Source organism: Fukomys damarensis, unplaced genomic scaffold (genome assembly GCF_012274545.1).
Source record: "Fukomys damarensis isolate Sample0158 unplaced genomic scaffold, DMR_v1.0_HiC HiC_scaffold_7, whole genome shotgun sequence".
In the NCBI taxonomy this organism is placed as follows: Eukaryota; Metazoa; Chordata; class Mammalia; order Rodentia; family Bathyergidae; genus Fukomys; species Fukomys damarensis.
Window position 1 is genome coordinate 2,008,288 of NW_022900919.1, and position 19,283 is coordinate 2,027,570.

General features: G+C 49.1%; 1 protein-coding gene across 11 annotated transcripts in view; it reads left to right on the forward strand.

The window, feature by feature from the left end:
• Nucleotides 1-19,283, forward strand: part of Oca2 (OCA2 melanosomal transmembrane protein) — a 231,444-nt gene that overhangs the window by 28,257 nt on the left and 183,904 nt on the right. For 10 of the 11 annotated variants that reach the window (XR_004516156.1, XM_010612938.3, XM_010612936.3 and 7 more), the window contains exons 3-4: nt 15,191-15,289; nt 17,675-17,863. Coding sequence is in view for 10 of the 11 variants with exons in the window: in XM_010612938.3 (XP_010611240.1) it covers nt 15,191-15,289; nt 17,675-17,863 (288 nt within the window). In the remaining variant the exon portion in view is untranslated. The remainder of the gene's footprint in view (nt 1-15,190; nt 15,290-17,674; nt 17,864-19,283) is intronic. The other variant, XM_033761043.1, reaches the window with a different exon arrangement.

Consider the following 19,283-nt stretch of genomic DNA (forward strand, 5'->3'; position numbering starts at 1 on the left):
GGAGACATCGTCTTTTCACCAGGAACCCATTCCCTTGATAAGAGCACCAGTCCTTTTGGGAGGCAGAGCCCCATGGCCTAATGACTTGTAAGCGCAGCAGGGCTGGGGCTCGGTTTCCCAGTGTGAGCTTTGGGGGCACATTCAAACCACAGCGCAAAGTGCCAGCCTCCATGGCACAAGGCTCCCTCGGTGCCCACCGCCACTGTCCTGGGTATTGCAGTGTGGGGGGGCTCGGAGCCAGTCTCTCCTGGACCTCTCTGTGCTTCCTGGGAGCTAGGCTTGTGGGGTACCGGCTCCGTCCCTCAGGGCTGCACTGTTGGCTCACACTGGCCGTCTGTCGGGGAAGGCTGAAGACTGTCCAAATGCTGGGAGCGCCACCTGGCAGGTCGTGAGCAGCCGCTGCCACCTCTGTCTGCTCTTACAGTTGTCCCTTGGTGTCGCGGTCGTTTATAGCAGTCTTATCTGCCTGGGTAAGGGGACTGCCAGCCAATTTACCCACCCACATTCTAGGACAATGTGTGAGTTGATACCCACAGAGGAATGGATGGCCAACATGCTCACATGAAGTATGGGATTGCAAATTTAACATTATCAGTTCGGGATTTTGTCTATGTCCCTGAGCTTACTTAAAACAAAGCATTCGATGTTTGTCAAAAATGCAGAAATAGTATAAGATTATATGCTGTCATTATAGTGTCATGTGCTTTGAGCCTATTTAGAGTTTATAGAATATCAGATGGGGCGCAATCATTTTGGGGTTTATGGATTTATCTTCATGTTTTCCAATCAACTCCTACTGGTTTCCCTTTTTATCTTGCAGATTTGCATGTGGTTGATTAGTTTTGAGGCCAGCGGTCCTCACAGGCAGACTAGAGTTGGTCGCTGCGTGATTCTGAGTGTCGCAGGGTCATGAACAGCCTCTCAGGCAGGCCTTGATTACCTTTCTCTGTGGCTGTACTGCAATTAGGGCACAGCTGTAAGTGCTGGTGGTTTGCAGGTTTCTGATGGGTGATTTCCTTCCTTTCTCCATTAGTTGGGGAGTTAATGAGGTCCATCTGGTGTATAATTCACACTGCCTCTGATAGCTGCTGTTTTATCGGCCCGTGGCCAATTTGGACTCTTTGTCCATGGGGGTAAGTTTTGTAAAATGAGGCAGAATGAGCGGGGTGGGGCAGGGGTGTGCGGCAGGAAAGGGTCCTGGGGTGCAGTCGGGGGCTCCAGTGAGGAGGGGCTGCATCCACCCCAGCCTCCAGGGTCTGCATCCCAGAACAGCAGGGTGCAGCGGGCCGTGTCCGGTGTCCAGTGTCCGGTGCCTGGGTCCTCGCCAGTTCAGGGAAGCAGTGGGTTTTAGAAAGTCAGTGAGGAAGTACATCTTGCCTTCTCGTGGTGTGTTCCTGGTCACTCCACGACACTGTGTGATACGAGGCACAGGGCTGTGGGAAAGGCAGCCTGGAGGACACCGATAAACACCTGCCCAGCTTGGCACCGAGCAGACCCTGTCCCTGGTCCTCAGGAGCTGGCTGAGCACAGGCTCCCAAGCTGTCCACGCTCCGGAGCTTGGGCTGGGGAAAGTCCGAGAGCACAGAGCTTCATCGAAAGTAAAACAGGGTCGCAGTGGAGTTTTCTTCATTCCCCCTGAAGTTGAAAAGGGGACGTCTGCAGATTTTCTGGCTGCACTTGGGGATTTCCATGAAACTGGCCATTGGACAGAGCTCTGTGCTGGAGGCCATGCAGGAGGATGGTGCCTTCCCGAGGTCAGCACCCGCCAGAGCACTGAGTGAGAGGACAGGCCCTATCCCTGCACAGGACCCCAGACCCACGCTGTATCACCAGCACGGGGTGTGCATTGAGGCCCTGGGCCCCAGCTGTCTCCAGCAGGGCTCGGCTTCCTGAGGAGGTTGGACAGGGCAGCACTGCCCTCACCAGGGGATGCGTCTGCTGGCAGTTCACTGCGGAACATGAGATTGGAGCTGGGGCAGGAGTGGAAGAGGGAGTCGCTGGGGCCTGCCTCAGGCCGTACTTTTATCCCAGCTCCTTCCCAGCTGCCTGGGGGCGGGCAGCTTTCTTTGGCTTCACTGGTTATTTGTAGCCAGCAGTGGTCTGAATCCCTGAAAACTATGAGCCAGGATAAAGCTTGGCTCCTGCTCATGATGGGTCCATGGCTCCGAGAATGGCAGAACCGGTCTGTGCACCTCAGGCATGCGCGTGTCCTGTCCTGAGTAGAGGGTCTGGGTTCGAGTGCATGGGTGGCGCATGGGTGGGGTGGGACAGGAGGTGCAGGCGCGGGAGCTGGGTGGGCGAGGGTGCGGGTCTGGCTTCCCGCAACCTTAGGGGTGCAGAGGAGGAGCCCATGAGTATCATAAGTCTTAGTCCTCAGCTCAGAAATACCATGTTGTTTTATTTTCCAGCCTTACTTCTTTTTAGGTACTGAATATTTCACAAGATAACTTAGCTTCTCTTTGCTCCTTTATGAGATGGGTGTTAAAAACCCCAGGGTACGTGTTGTTAAGGTTTAAACTAACCTTTTTCCAATTGCTTCTATTGTGGTAAAACATGTATCATAAAATTTGCTATAACTTTTTTTTAAGTGGTCCTGGGAATTGAACTCGGGGCTGGGGCTGGGTGTGCTCTCCCGCGGGATGCATCCCCGGCCCTGTGCTGACCAGTGCAGGTGTGTGACACAGCACCAATAATTACGTGATCACTAAGTAAGTGCTGCCATCGCCACAGATTCCAAGACTTTTTCATACCTGCGTTCTGTGTCCCTAAAGCAATAACTGCCCGTTACCCAAGCCCCGGCCCTGGTAACTCTCAGCTACTCTGCCCTATGAATTTGCCTGTTGTTAGGTATTTCATAAACATGAAACCACGCAGCCTTTACCCTCTTATTTCTGGCTCAGTTACCCATTGTACACAGTGTGTGCCGTTCCTTTTCAGGTAGAGTACTCCACTGTGAGTGCCTTTATCTGTTGCGGGCTCGGGTTACTCTCCCATTCCGGGCAAACTGTTGCATTAGCAGTAGTGAAGGTGGGCATCCGAGTTGTCCCAGTGATAGGGAAAGCCTTGTCTGTCACCATCGATGGGAGCCTACTTAGCTGTGACTCTTCCATAAGCCCTCTCCATTGAGCTGAGGGAGTTTTCCCCTACTCCAGGTTTACTCAGCATTTTCACTGTAAACTCATGGTTAAAATAGAAGCTGTCGGTGACCACCAGGGGGCAGTGCTTCCCCCTCATGGCTCCCCTAGTGTCCGGAGAGGTCCCCGGAGGTGGTGGTGGGGGTTAGGGTAACATCATGGGCAGATGCTGAGTGTGGGGTGTCAGGATCCCCTGGGGGCAGTTAGAAAGGCAGCCCTTGACTACTCAGCTGGGAGCCTGAGGAGCGTCCCTGGGGAGCACCGTAGGAAACTGAAGCAAACTCCCCAGGTATTTGGCTGTGAGCTTTGTTTAAAACCACTATTGAAGGCCATCAAGAGCGGAAATGAACTGAAAGCAGCACTGGGAGTCTGATTTGTGTGGGGCCTGGGTGGTGTCAGCCTGGGCCGGGTGGAGGACCCACAGGGAGGGCAGGGAGGGTGCTGGTTACGCGTGAGGGGTGAACCCAAGGCGCTCAAGTTGTTCTTGGTCTGCACGCCTGACGGTTCTTCTCCTAAGTTCTTTTCTGTTTTTGTACTAGGGGTTGAACCCAGGGCCTTCACGTTGAGCTAGATCCCAGTCTTTTTCTTTATTTTGAGCAGGGTCTTGGTAAATTGCCCAGATTGGCCTCAAAGTAGTGATCCTCCTGCCACAGCCTCCCAGAGGGCTAGGATTACAGACGTGCCCCATAGTGCCTGGTGACAAGCAGGTAGCTTAGGAAAACCTTAACTCATCTTGAAGCATACGGTGTGAAGTGAGGACGGGTCGGCCCCTACGGCAGCACAGCCTGAGGACCGTGCTTTGGCTGTGCCTGGCCGCTTCTCTCAGCTGTGAACTCCTGGCTGCACCGCAAGAGGCTCCGTCGTTCTCCTCACCCCGTTCTCCTCCCCCCAGCCTGAGCCGGCTGACAGAGGAGACCGGCCTTCCCCAGGCCGCGGGACGTGACCGGCAGGGGCGCTTCTGCTTCTCCCGAGAGGCTCTGTGGTCGAGATCCCCACCACCTCCAGCCGGCTCTTGTTTTGCGGGGCTCTGTCCTTCTGGGCTGTGCCTTCTTCCTCTGTTCCCTGCGGGCCAGGGTGGTAGGAGCTCTGCTGTTCCGAACCCCATCAGGCCGTGCCTGTCTTCCTACTCTTTTCCCACGTTTGCAGATTTTCCCTTTATTTCTTTCTGACGTCAGGATGGCTCCGAGATAGTGCTGCGTGTACGTCTACCAGCGTGTGGGAGAGGACGGGGGTGGAAGGTACCAGGGACCATGTAGTGCCTCCTCCTGCCACTGTCTGGGCCTGGACCTGTGGCTCCAGGGAGACGGAGAGGGCGGAACTCACGGGCCTGACAGCTGCCCCTTCACATCAGCAAATCTGCGCCAAGCAGCCGCCATGGTGGACAGCGGCTGTCTGTGTCGGAGCAAGCAGCAGTTCCCAAGTCTAGTTGGTCTCGGTGTGGATATTCAGCGCCTGTGGTAGTTGACTGATTGTGTCCACTTGCTTAGGAAACGCCCAGCTGGACTGGCTCAGCACAGTTCTGGGTGTGGAAGAGCACCCTAGAGAGGGTCGGCACCAGAATGGAATAAAGGGGAAAGAAAAAGGAAGGCTGCTTCCGTTTCTCCAGGGGAGCTCCGGTCTTCCGGACTTGGACACCATCTCTTGGCTCCCAGCACAGACCCTTCAGCCCCCACCGCAGACCCTGGTACGGATGCACGGGGACACGGTAGTGGGCTCCAGGCCCTCGACTGGCTCCTCTGGATCCCCAGTGCGCAGACGGACCCTCTGCACTCTTCACACCTGAATGTGGGTGGCCACGTTAGCCACTCCCTGAGTTCTTATTTGTCCGTAAATCTTGCGTTAAACCTGTTACTCTAGTGAGCACTGATGGATACAATGCCGCTCAATCCGACCGCCATCTGGATGCTTTAGGTCCTGCATTGCAGGAGGCTAAGCAAGGAGGATCCCAAGTCTGAGCCCAGCCAGCGCAGTGTAGCAGTTTAGAGGAAACCGGTTTCAAAAGTAAAATAAAAAGGTTAAAAAGGGCTGGGGATGTAGCTCAGAGTGAAAGCCCTGGGTTCAGTCTCCAGTACCACATACACACACCAAACACACACACACTCACACACATACAAAGAATGATTGTAGCACACAGCTGTGTTATAAACTGAAATATATGAATTTGAGGAAAACTATGCCTAATGATGAGAAGAATTTGTTGGAGAAAAGTCTTGGGGCCTGCTCAGTAGTTGCCACACTGCCTCGCTGTGTGCCAGGTGCTGTCTGGGCTGTGCGCTCACGGCTATGAGGAGGAGGCAGGGTGTGAACAGCAACCCTGGAGAGGTGAGCGGATGTGACAGTGAGGGGAGGCAGAGGGTGGGTCTGCACGAAGGTGGAAGGGGCCGGCAGTGCCTCTTGGCACCCCGGGGACTGGTGCAGGGCCTGAGGATGACTCACACAAAAGCCGGCCTGGGGTCTCCATCCATGCGTGCAGAGTGCCAACAGCGTGTACATCTTCTCCTCTTTGAAAGATAACTGACCATTTAAACAGAAATAATAAAGTAGTGTGTTTAATATCACATGTAAAAACACGTCACCATGGCGACTGAGAAGATATGGAAGCAGACTCTCGTATGTGTGCCACTGTGTGTCACTGGCAGGGTCTACCGACCATGCAAGTTGGATACTTAATCTGCCACCAGTGCCATGAACACAGGACCATCTGTTGTCCTTCTTCAGAGATGCCTTTGAAATTTTTATTGATTTTGAATTAAATAAATGTTGAATAATTAAAAAATTATCTCCCTTGCTTTATACGGGAAATCCCTGCTAATCAGGTGGTATATACATACATACATGCTATAAACGACATGGTCTTTCAGAGAGCTGTGTACATCGGCAGATACAACAGTCTCAGGTTGCAAGCAGTAACATGCTCTGTTCCTGTTCATGGCTCTCAATAGTTTCCATTCTGGGACCCAGGGATTCCCTGATCTCTGAGAAATGATAATTAGCAGAAAAAGATGGAATTTTTTACCCAAGGCTTGTACACTGTCTTAGTTACTTTTCTTGTTGCTGAGACAATACCTGACACCCAGAGTTAAAGGAAGAAAGGTTTATTTTGGCTCACAGTTTATAGGTATTTCATTTCATAGTTGGCTGGCGCCAAGGTGGGTGGATGGCAGAGGGCATTGCAGAGGAGAAACAGCTCATGGTGGGCAGAAGGCAGCAGAGCAGCAAGTGATGACAGCAGCCCTCTTTCTGTCCCTTATATTCTATTCAAGCTACTTTCCCATAGAGTGGGTAGCTCTCATAACAAGGGAGGACCTTCCCATTATCCACACCTAGAACTATGCCAAACCAATCAGTGGACTGATTACTAATCACACACCCTTAATCACACGCTCTAGATCCAGGCACCTCTGAAAAGCTCCACCTATGACCACACAAGGCTTTGAGGGACATCTAGACACAAGCCATAACACACATCTTTCATTAATATAGAGAGTCTTACATTAATCTTCCCTGAAAACACACAGCCTACTGGTGTGCTTTGGGAAGCTATATGAGTACTTTTGTCTTTTGAACAGTTAAAATGATTTATCTCTTAAATAGCCACCCCAGGCACAATCCCATCCAGTGTTAATGATTAATTTTCTGGACTTTCCAGCTGACTGGAATGAATGTTGGTCTGATTTCCTCCCTCAGGTATTTTTCTGACTGGAAATAACCTTTACAATACTTTGTTATTCAGTGAGTTTTTTGAAAACTTACTTATTACACTCCAAATAGAAGTCTTTCTCATTTCATTCATTTGTTTGAGGAGGAAGGATTGTGTCTTTCATGTTTGAGAAATTGCTTAAATCTGAGCATGGAAAATTCCATCTGGCTACTTTGTGTAACTTCTGGAGAGAGTGGGCACCTTTGCTCTGTGTGTGTGTGTGTGTGTGTGTGTGTGTGTGTAACATTTATTGAGCAATCCCTAGCTTTCCAGCCAGCTGGTAAGAACATCTATGCATGTTTGATTTTGTTTCCATGTCTGTGTCTTGTGTTCCACTGGCCTGGTCACCACATTACCATCCAAGCCCATTTTCACCCATCTGTATTGAATTATGAAGTTCAAAAATCATTCTGGTAGATCGCCAGCTATTTAAACTATTTTTCTTAGGGGAGAGAACAATTAGAATGAGACCTTAAATACTACTGATGTTCTTATATTCAAGTAAATCCTAGAATTGTTTCAGTGAATATTTTTCAGTAAAGACTTCCCAAGGCTTTGTGGTCTCTGACTATACTTTTTGGTGGTTAATATTATGTATTTATACTCAACAATTCTTTTGTTAACTATTCTTATGAGTATGCAGAGGCATTTTTTGAATGGTCTCTGGGCATTCTTTTAAAAATATTAATTTGCACTATCTGTAACAAAGGATTTTTAAACAAAGGTTAACGTCAACCTCAATATACTTTTTCAATTAGGAGACACTTTTAAGATTAATGGAATGTGAATAAATAAAATTTTATTGTGCTGAAAGGACTATTATTCATTTGCAAACAATCCATTCTTTTAATTTCTTTTTTCAGCTTCAGCATAATGTATACCAAGCACCTTGGATTAGAAATTCTTTTGGGACGTCAGTATTCCTGTCAATATCTGTTTTACCTCCTCATCCTTCAATTTTCAGGGGGATTTTAAAGAATGAGAACTTATTTATTTCTTAGACTAACTAGAACCTTCACAGCCCTGGGAATTGAACCCAGGGTCGTGTATGTGCAGGGTGAGCTACATCCCCAGCATCCCGGTCTGACTAGAGATGACAGGTGAGATAGTTTTCATGCTGAATTTCAGGATTTCAGTAATTTTCCATCTCATCTTTTTGGAATAGCATTTACTATTTAATTATCTCCATATGATTTCTTCACTGTGTAAATTTCCCTTAGGTTATATTCATTCCTCATTTAAAATAAATATAGTTTGATATAGATGAAATGATAATGCAACATATGAATAAGTTATGAGGTTTAACTTTCACAAGCCCTTGTGTGCTCACCTACCAACTGGCTCCTCACTTATTCCATCTCTTTTCTCCACATGGGGACTATTTATGGAATTTTGTATTTGTAATTCCTGTGTATGGCTGTGTGGACATCAACTCACTATGTGTATTTTTTTATCCTTAAGTCTTTGAGTACTATCTTATGTACTCTCACTTCAACCTGAAGAACTCTCTTTAGCATTTCTTGTAGATCAGGTCTACTGGTAATGGGTTTCCTCAGCTTTTGTTTATCTGAGAATATCTTTTAATTTCATACTCATTTTTAAAGTATGGTTTTAATGAATATAGAGTTCTTGGCTAAGAGTTTTTCTTTTTTAGTGTTTTAAATATACCATTTTATGCCTTTTGACCTTCACAATTTCTGCTTTTAATCTCACTTGTCCATGACAAGGTGCTCTCTCTTTCTGTTTTCAAGATGGTATCTTTGTCTTTCAATAGTCAATATCATGGATTGCCTCAGTGTGTGTTTCTTGGGTTTATTCAAATTTTTTTTTCTCAGTACTGGGGATTAAACTCAGGACCTTGAGATTGGCAGGCAGCCGGGACACCACTGAGCTACATCCCTGGCCCAGGCTTTCTTTTTGCACTCCTGGGAAGTGAACCCAGGGCCTTGCATATCCTTGGCAAACACTATACCACCACATATATCCCCAGCATCCCAGTCCAACTAGAAATTACAATTAGAAATAGATTCTTGGAGTTGTAGATTCATGTCTTCATAAGACTTGTGAAGTTTTCTGCCAACAGGTATTCAGATGTTATATTATGGTCTTTTCTTTCTCTTTTCTTCTTTGAGACTTCTGTAATGCATATAGTGATCCACTTAGTGATATTCCATAAATCCTTTAGGCTCTATTTACTTATCTTCTTTTTTCCCTGCCTTTCAGATTTGATAATTTCATTTTATCTTCTTTTCTAATATTTTTCTGCCTGATATTAGACCCCCTCATGAAATATTTAAGTCATTTATTTTTCAGCTCTTAATTTCTCCTTGGTTCAACTTGACTATTTTTGTTTTTCTGATTTAGCTCACATATCATTTACCTGATTTCATTTTCTTTGCCTTTGTTTTATAGGCATATTCTCTAGGGCAGACTCACTACTTGACTTTAGGGTGTCTTGAGTGGATATCAGGCTGATGTGGGCACCAAAGATCTTCCTGAGAGTTTCTTAGGTATTTTCTTCTCCCTCCCTCCCTTCCTCCCTCCCTCCCTCCCTCCCTCTCTTCCTTTCCCTTCCCTTCCCTTCCCTTCCCCCTCCACTAGGGACTGAACCTCGAAGCCAGGGCCTTTGCACAGAGTTACATTCCCAGCCCTTTAAAAAACCTTTTTTTGCTCTTTTTGAGTCAGGGTCTTTCTTACTCATTGTGTTGCTGAGTTGCCAAAGTTGGGCCAGAACTTGTGATCTTCCTGCCTCAGCCTCTCAAGAGTGCTGGGATGACACATATGCTCCACCATGCCTGGCTTACTCAAGTGTTTTCTGAGTATGCATTTTGCTTGGTCACGTGTGTGTTTTCTATTCCCTGGTGAATATCATACTTTGTCAGTGAGTCTTACCTGCATTTCTCCACAGTGCCTCAGCTGGTCTCGTGTGTGTCTTCACTCACAATCTCCTCATTCCAGGAATCTGCAGGTCTGATGTCTCTCTGGTCTGTAGCTCTGCCTCTTCATGTGGGCTTAGATGACCGGAATGTGCACACCGCCCGATATGCAAAGCCGAGTGTTCTTTGCACTGCTCCTTGTCCCAGGATGAGTGCCATCAGCTGTGTAGTCTTCCCCAGGCCTTATAAGGAGCTGAGGCTGCATGGCTAACTTGAAGCCTTAGGTTGAGGTTTCTTTGAAAGTGAGTTTTTAATGCTAATACAGTCAAAGAAAGTGAGTCATGGAGATTTCCAACTCTGATCCTGAGGTCAAAGCTGGGGATTCTTGGCCATTCCTGTTGGTGGCTCATGGATTTCCCTAAACATGCCTCAGAGCTGAAAAGTCACCTCCATGTAGTTATTTTTATCAGCGGTTGAGGATCTGTGTGTAAATGGTGTGGGAGTGACACTCCTCTTCAGGTGTTCATACTCATTAGGGGAAGGGTATTTAGGAACTTTGGTCTTGGCGTGTATGGACCTGATTTATTGACAAGGTACAGGTATATCCGAAAAGCTTGTAAAACTGCCTGTATCTGATGCTTTGTCCTTCTTATATTGTATTCAGATGTAAAGGAAAGCTTAAAAGCACACACCTCTCTCTCCTCGGGAAAACGGATGCCTAGTCTTTATTTTATTCCCAAGATTATCATAGAAGGGAGCAGTATCATGAGTGTGTGGCCAGCACTCACTCCGTGTCTCTGTCGCACACACTGCGCCGCTCACCGCTGGAGGTGGAAAGTGGGTGACAGCTCTCCCCGCACCAGTAAAGACCCCCGAGGAAAGACCTAGAGCTGCGGAGGACACAGCCCAAGGAGAGAATTCTGCTTGGAATAGGGGCTCCGCCAAGGTGTGAGTGCAGGTGAGGGGTGCTCTGTGCCAGCCCCTGGGACGGCGGGGCAGACCCTGGAGTCCCAGGTGACGTGGGTGGGAGCTGTGCTGCACCAGCTGCCCGCGCCAGGCCTGGGCTCCACCCGGCCGCTGTGCCCCGCTTGATTGTCGCTGTGTGAAGGAGGGACTGTCTCGGTCTCCTCCCCTGCAGGTAAGAAGCGAGGACAAGCCTGGCCAGTGGCTTACCCAGGTCCGCAGTGAGGCCCCCGCACCCAGGCTTCGTGTTTTCTGCTTCTTTGCTGATCAAGGGTGTGCAGACTCTGACTCCGGAGCGGCCTGGGCATGGGCACACTCTGCTTCCTGTAGTAAATTAAACCGGAGAAGCAGCTCCGGCGGCAATGGAGGCCTCTGGCCGCGTTTTGGCAAGGCCAACTCTCCTCCCGCTCCCTCCTTCTGCCTCCCCCAGGCGACCCCTGACTGTGGCCACAGGGGGAGCGAACCTGGCTGAACTTTCGCCTACCAGTTTGCTAGTTAGGGGCGGTAGCCTGGGGCTGAAAAGCCAGACTAAAAACAAGCCCCAAGAGGCGCAGAGGAGCGGTGGGGCAGGAGAGCAGACTTCCCTGAACCCCACCTGCTTCTTTTACAGCGGGAGTCACTGGTCGAGGGAGCCCAGCACCCGGGAGGGAGGCCCAGGCGGGAGGCCTGAACTGCTTAACGAAGTCTTGCCTCAAAGCAAACAGACCCAACGACCATGAAGCGACCATGAAGCATCGTTTTATCACCTCCAGGGTCAACAGAAGGGTTAGATGAGATGGCAGAGCAGGTGGGCTCAGCCGGGCAGGCTGCGGGAAACACACGGAATGCCCTGGCCGCCCTGAGTGCTGAGAGGCCTTCTTCCTTCAGGACAGTTGGAGATGCCGTGGGGTCACCTGGACAAAGAGGGCGCCCCAGGAGGAGCCGGCTCGTTCCTCAGTCGGGGGTCTCATCCCAGCCCACCAGGGAGGCCTTGCCCCGCAGCGCTGCCCACCCGGCCCCGCTGCAGACCCCTGGGTCCTTGCTGTCTAGAGGTCCGCTGCCTTCTTCCTGGTCCCCCCCGATTTCTGCTGGTCCCCCCGGCTGGCCTGGGTGTAGCTCCCTGCCTGGGCTCTGCGGCTCGCACCCTCTGCCCAGGCTGTGGTTAGAATCCAGGGCTGGAGGGCAGGGATTCGTTTCTGCCCGTGAGGGGAAGGTGAGTATGAGACACCAGCTGTCTTCCGGCGGAGGACGGTGGGCACCAAGGAAGTTCTAGACCTGCCTCTACCTCTGGCACACACAGACTTACCTATTCAGGTTCCCAGAGAGTTTGTGACATCTCAGTGAAAAAATCAGAAATCCTCTAAATGACTACCGACAGATGGACAGTCAAACAATGCAGCAATCCATGAATGAAATACGAGAGCCAATATTAAAATCATGCTGTGGAAAAAGATTTAATAACAAGGGAAATGCTAAGGGAATGGCTAAATTGAACAGAGGACAAAGCGACTTATATACAGGGATGTGTGCTGTATGCACCTATATTTGCATGTGACTTAAATATTCACTTAGGTGGGGGAAAAGAACAACTGACAGGAAAATTTCTAGATGTCACCATTGGATATCTCTGAATTGTGAATTACGTAAGATGTTTAACTTATTATCCTCTTCTGTAATTTCAAAGTTACAAAATAAGTATTACCTTGTTATAAATGCAAAGGCCCTCATGAATTTTGCTAATGTATAGACTGAGTTTTCTGAGACACGAGGGTAACCAGACACTGCTGAAATTTGTGAAAGCGGAGAGATGTGGAAGTCAGAAAAACATCAGCGGGAGTTCTTTTTCCAGAAGCAGAAAGGTCAGCAATGATACGGATCTCATCAAGGTTTTCTGCCTTAATTAAGTCAAAAGATACAGCTGAGGCTTTCGGTTATGGGGGTGGTTGATTTCCGGGCTGTGGAACGTGTGCTGTCCGTGTGACCCTGCATCTCCTGTGTGTGTGGTTTGTGGACAGCCAGGGCCCTGCTGGGTGACAGGGCCCAAAGCTCCCTCTGTTTGTCCTTCGTGTGGCCAGGTGTGGATTTGGGACAGCGAGAAACCATGCCCAGATGGTAGCAAGGTGAAAGCTGAGATGGCTTGAAGTCAGTTTGGGAAATTTCCAGATGAAATTCTTTCATTTTTGGTTCTTTAGAGATATGGCTATACAAAAGGTTAGGAACCATTCCCTGTGTGCTTTATTACAATTATAAAATACTTCATGTTCTCAAAGTGCCACAGAAATACTAAACAGTGATGAAATCAACTTTTTTGGTTCTTTAGAGATATGGCTATACAAAAGGTTAGGAACCATTCCCTGTGTGCTTTATTACAATTATAAAATACTTCATGTTCTCAAAGTGCCACAGAAATACTAAACAGTGATGAACACAACCTGATGCCACTGAGAAGAGAAAATGGTATAATGGACTTCTGACCTTTCCTCATTTTTTTTTTTGTGGCAATTTTTAACCTAGGACTTTTGCACTTTTGCATCCCTAACCCTCTAAAATTTTTTTTAAAAAAATATTTGAGACAGGGTCTCACTAAGTCACTAAGTTTCCCAGTCTGGGTTGAGCTTCTGATCTTCCCACCTCAGCCTCACGGAGTGCTGGGATTACAGACATGTGCTACCAAGCCTGGCTTTGTTCCCCATTTCTAATCTGCCTCCATAATGGTGAGAAGGTGAATCTGTGGGTTGTGCGGCAGGTGCTGCTGTGAGCCGTTTGATGTCAGTTCCCTTGGCTTGGGCTTCCAAGGAGTAGTAGGACCTCTGCTTGCTTCGAATGCTGTCCTTCAGAGGGTCAGTGGTGATTCCAAATATAGTAATTTAGAAAACTGTTTTAAGGGTCAATCAGCCAATCTCACGCAGGTAAACGATGACCACTGCAGCTTAACCTATTCATCATTAGGCGTTTATTGAGGATCTACGGTGAGAGGTCTACCACGTTTGACCCCAGGTAAAACAAGATGAAAACAACATGGCAGGTGTGATGAAGATCATTGCAACAACCAAGCTTTGTCTTCATGCCTCCCACATTTCCTTATGTAACGCACCAACAATGAGGGGTTTTCTTTGCATCTGTACAACGCGGCTGAGGAAATGGAGCATGGGCTCGCTGACTCCACAAGATGTCCGCACCTTCCGAGGCCTTCTGGGTTTGTAGTAGTGACGGAGCGGACGGAGGATTCCGCTAATGGTCTCTGTCAGGTTGAGCTGCTAACAGCACGGCGATCCTCACGTCCCTTGGGCTGGGTTCGTCTTCATGTTGAAGTCAAGCTGTGTGCTGTCCGTCTCTGTCCCTACTGCTTTTTCCTCCCCTGGCTGTCGGGCAGCACAGGGCCCTGGTTTCCACTGCCCTGCAGATCAGAGTCGTTTTGTCTGTGTCACATGTGAATTTCGTGTGAGAACAAAAAGGCACATAGAACTATTTTCCTTCAGATTCCTTCCTTATGCATTAATAGTCTGAGGGGTTACTGAATTGCTCTCCATGAATGTTCATGGTGCCAACAGCATGTCTGCATGGCCTGAGCTCTTTAGAAAAGGCCGTGGACCAGCCTATGAAATGGCATATTTCCAACTATTAGGGGTGAAGATGCTATTTGCAACTTCTAGAGAAAGCTTGTTGTTTTTAAACACATGTCCTTAAATGAGAGTGGCTATGTATGTTGGTGCACTTTATTGTGTCCATGTAATTATTTTCTTTTCAGAAAGCCCCTGCTGTGCTCGATACATTATTTGTGGTCCTTCCATCAGCGGACAGGCTGAGAAGCCTCTGGAGGGCACCCTTCCCAGGTGAAGCCATTTTGCTTCAGTTGTGCCTGCTGTCCCGAGAGCCCCTCGCTGCCATTTTGGTTACCATCTCGTTCCAACCCTGTGGCCCTGACTTCTGGGCATAGTCTCCAGAGAAGCCATGAGGACTTTTTAAATGTGAATGTGCTTCGCTCTTAGGAGACAGACTTCCCTGTGAAGGAAAGGCCCATCAGGTGGAATGTATTTACTGATGCACAGTTTCTCATGGGAAAGCCAGGGTGGCCAGAATCCCCTGTTGTTGCTCACATGAGCCCAAAAGTATGGCTCTCACAGCATCTGGGCCCCCCTGTGAGTTTCTGCTTTGCATTTTCAATCTGGCTAAAGCTGGAGAGGAGAGGAGAGTTATTTTTAAGTGTCTCTCCAGCTTTTTACTATTTAGAAAAACTTGGTCAAATTTTCTTCTTTCTTTGTTTTGGCTTTTTGAGACAGGGTCTCACTACGTAGTTGAGACTGCCCTGGAACTCACTATGTAGCCCAGATTGGACTCGAACTCATAACAATCCTCCTGCCTCAGCCTCCTGAGTGCTAGGGTTACAGGCATGAGCCACCACGCCTGGCCTTGGTCAAATTTTCATATACATTTGATCACTGAATCTCAGGCACATTCTTGGCTGAACTGAGTGCTCATTACTGGGAACACCTTCAGTATTTTGTTGGTTATTCTGGCTCCTTTCCTGTGTTTTCCAGGTCTCCCTCTCCTCTGCCTTGGTTCTTTGGCTCCAGGCCTGAAGACCCCTGCTTCACAGAAAATACTCCCTTGCTCTGGAATTCCTCACAAGAGGAAGGGTGAGATTGTTTTTCCTTGTGATGGAATTTCTTGGTTTTGTCCTTGGTGTTTATGACAGAGAATTTCCCCTTGAGATATACATTTTTACCTAACGTCTTTAATCTCTGCTGGATCCTTGACAGTTCCTAATAGTAAAAGTTCCTGATTCTTCTGAATTTCAAAGTGACCTTGAGCACCGCCTTGCAAAGGTCATCTAGCACATCTGCTTGTCCACACCTCTGACAATGTCTCTCTGGGCTGGGGGTTCCCGGCCAGGGTTAGGTTGACAGGGTCTGGAGATATTTTTGGTTATCACGTTGGGGACGGAGGTGCTACCAGCATCTAAGGCAGGGACTAGGGCTGCTCAGCACTCTGCCATGTACAGGACAAACCCACCAAAAGAATCACGCAGCTCCAAAGTCAACTGTGATGAAGTCGAGAAACCCTGTGTGTGTGATTCCCAAGAAAGCTCTATCCCATGAAGGGCTGAAGATCCTTCCTGGAACAAATTCACGCATCCTGGCCTTGCCTGAGCAGAGTGACGTGGAGGGTAACGTCTACGCTTCGGGGATGAAGCACTCCACCAGGTCCTTAGCTCCATCTGTTCCTCTCTCTGCGGATAAACTCCAGGAAGCCTGCTCCCCCGCATGTCATCAGCTCGGTGACATCAGGGAGCCTCCCTTCCTGCCCAGTGACCTTGTGCACCTGTTCCGTCCCTGCCCACACCTTGGATGCATTCCACCTTCTCCCTTGCTGTCTGCCGCAGGGTGCGGGTGAGCTTCACACGGCATGGTACTGGCAGACTGTGTGGACCCCACCCTGCAGGGGCTGAGGCTCCAGGACGGGGCACTCTGGGTTTGTCACCACCCATGGTGAGGGTCTCTCTGGTGGCATCTGGGGACAAGCTGTGTCTGTCTGCCAAAGACCCCACCACGCCTCTGACCACGGGACCCCCTCCCTGTGCAGTCTCCAGGGCAGTCCCGATCGGCTGGTCGGCCACGGCAGTCACTTTCTCTGGGGAGTTTCCGTCCTTCCTTCCCCAGGAGGTGATGTGCTCTGTATGCGGACTCTCAAATTCCTTTGCACTTGCCCGCGTGATGTGCACAGTTATGTCTGCCCCTCCGTCTCCTTTGTCCGGCATCACCGAGTCCAGTGTGGCCCCTGCTGCTGTCCTCAGAGCCCGGAGGATGAAGGCCAGGAGCTGGACTTAAATGAAATAAAGCTAAACATTTAGTTTTTCAGTTGCCATTGCATATTTCACAGCCCATAGCCGTGTGGCTACTGGACAGATGGGCGGACACCATTTCGATTCCATTGCAAAGTTCTAGTGCATAGCAATACCTTAGAAAGCACTGACACTGACTGGCTTTCTTTTCTCTGACTACAAGAGAGCCATTTCTCAGTCCCAGTTTTCATCATCATGGTGTTTTTCCAGCAGTCAGGAGGGAGGTGCTGCACTTTTTCAGAGACCTAAGCATTTTCCCATTGCAAAATCGATGGACAAGATTATTAACTATTTTCAGAGTCATTTGTTACCTTGCTTTGTGTTGGTTTTGCACAACCTGATTTCTGTCTCTGGGCTTGTCCTTATGAATAAGATCTTTTCCTTGTTGTATTAAGTATTCAGGAGAATCACAGCCCCTGTTGTGTTAGCTGGGGTCAAGCAGCACCACTGTTCCTGACGTGTAGCAGCAGAGGGTTGGTATTGTGGTTAGTACTGTGACCACACTAGTACTGGGTGGAATACATGAAAACCCCAGCTTTGGCACAGCCTTTGGAGAGTCAGGTGTACTGATATGTAGGGAATTGCTCAGGAGCCCAGGAATTCAGCAGAAATGTCCAAATGTAATGAATAGAAGCTAAATGTCCACATGTAGTTCTGATGAAAGTTTATGCTGACCCTCAATTCATCCTTCTAAGCACAGGCCCTGTCCATGGGCCCATCCAGCCTAGCTCTGGCTTTCCTCCTTCCTGCTCATGGCCCTGGTCCACGGGCCCTTAAGCTCCACGACAGAAAGATCTGCACAGAGAAGGAAAAGCTCACACAACTCTGCTTGGTGTTGACAGCTTGAGAGCATTCAAAGGGAGGCAAATGCTGAACCGAGTGGGGAACTAAGCTGAGCCAGGAACAGCTGCATTGATTTCTGAAATTAGAAAAGACAGCTGTTTCTTGAAGGCTCACAGTTCCTTTTGAAGGCTTGAGTGACCCTGGGAGATCTCCTTTAAGTCGTGTCCTGTGATATCAAGGAAAGCCCACTCCCATCAAGGAGAGAGTGCCACAGCCTCAGTGGCCTTTTCAAAGGACAGGACTTATTCCATGGCGGCTCACACCTCATCACCGAGAGGAACTCTTGCTCTGGCAAAGTGATTTTAGAAGAAATAACCACAAAGCTCTTGTTTTTCAGGTCACAGTGCATGCCTGCTTACCGTCCAGAGTTCATTCCTGATGAAGAATCTTGGGAAAACAGCTTGGCTGAGTGGGAGCGAAGAGGCACGCTGACCAGAGAGGTGGCTGGTTGGTCCACATCTGCCTCTTGGGAGAAGGAGGAACACACAGAGAGCTCTCACCTCAGGGTCCCTCTGCTGAAGCTGAAGTAGGTGGATCCAGGTGCCAGCCCTGGTAGTGGGTGGCAGCCACACAATGCTTCCTGTTTGCCATGGCATGAGGCCCAGGGTGCCCATGTTTCAGCCTCCCACCGCCCACAGGGTGAAGGGGAGCTTGAAGGTTTACACAATTGGCCAGGCTGCCATGCCCTAGGCTGTGAGAGTCATTTAAGGAAGCGGCAAGGAGCCTAGTGACAAACCTAAATGAACCTATCCTCTGGTCTCCTCCCGCTTGAGAGATTGGAAGCTTCATGATCATTAGATTTGCAAACAGAATCGACTCACTTCCGGTGTTTAGAAGTAACTGTTGCCATCTTGGTAGTGACTGAAGAAGGGTTGGAGTAGCACATGGTGTAGCCTGAGAATTGTTGGGGTCTCCTGCTCTGTGGGAATCGGAAGCCCAGGCTGAACATGCGTGGGGGAACCAGGAACACAGGTGCTGGCGAGCCAGGGATGTGCAGGGCGGAAGGGAAGGACGTGCCAGCCTGGGAGGGCTGAGAGTGTTTTCCCCAGCTGGCTGGTGCACGGCTCCACAGGAGGCCCTGCCCTCAACTTCCCCACAAATGGACAAATAGCGTCAGTACATTGGAGACGTCACACTCACTGGTTGTTTTATTTTCTGTGATCCACAGAAGGCCTCACGCTGCCTCTGAGCTGCTGTTTTTTATAGCATCCTAACTGGTGCAGAGTTTCCCTCTCCATGAGTGCAGAGCCAACAAGCACAACCAGTCTGCGGAAGACTCAGGAGAGTTTTGTTACTTGCGGCAAGCAAGGAGCTCACTGAGGATAATTTCCAGAGCAGGGCTCTTACTGGGGAGACAGTAGGTGTCCATGTAGGAAGGACTTGTCCTCACGGGGAGGGAGGGCGTCACTGTTCACACACCGCCTGTTCAGAAAGGGCTGATGGGAGCGCGGCCAAACGGCTAATTTAGCATCGTAACCAGCAGAGCTTACTCTGGGCCCCTTAGAAGGGGGTGGCGGAGAGACTGGGTGACTGGGCCGGTTCTTCATCAGTTTCTTTGGAGGATTTTATCTGAAACAAACAGCAATGGAGAGGCAGTCTGCAGTCACTAAAAGGGCAGCAGCTTTTTCCTGTGAGCACAGGTTACTGTCCCTGAAAGTACGGCCTATCTAGGGCGGATACGATAGATAAAGAGGTCTGTACAAAATCTGTATCAGAACAGCTCAACTAACGCTTCGTGCTTTAAAGGGAAATGTCATCTTGATTTCTGTTTAAGTAGGCGCTGTGGAATCATAATTTGGAAACGTGGAATGAGTGTTTGTCAAATTAAGTCCAAAAATGCAAAATGCAAGCTTGACATTTTCAGAGGAGCAGAAAGGTTTTCAAAGACAGGTGGAATCGAGCCAGGTGGGCGGAGTAGGGAGAGGTGACCCCCCCCCCCCCCCCCC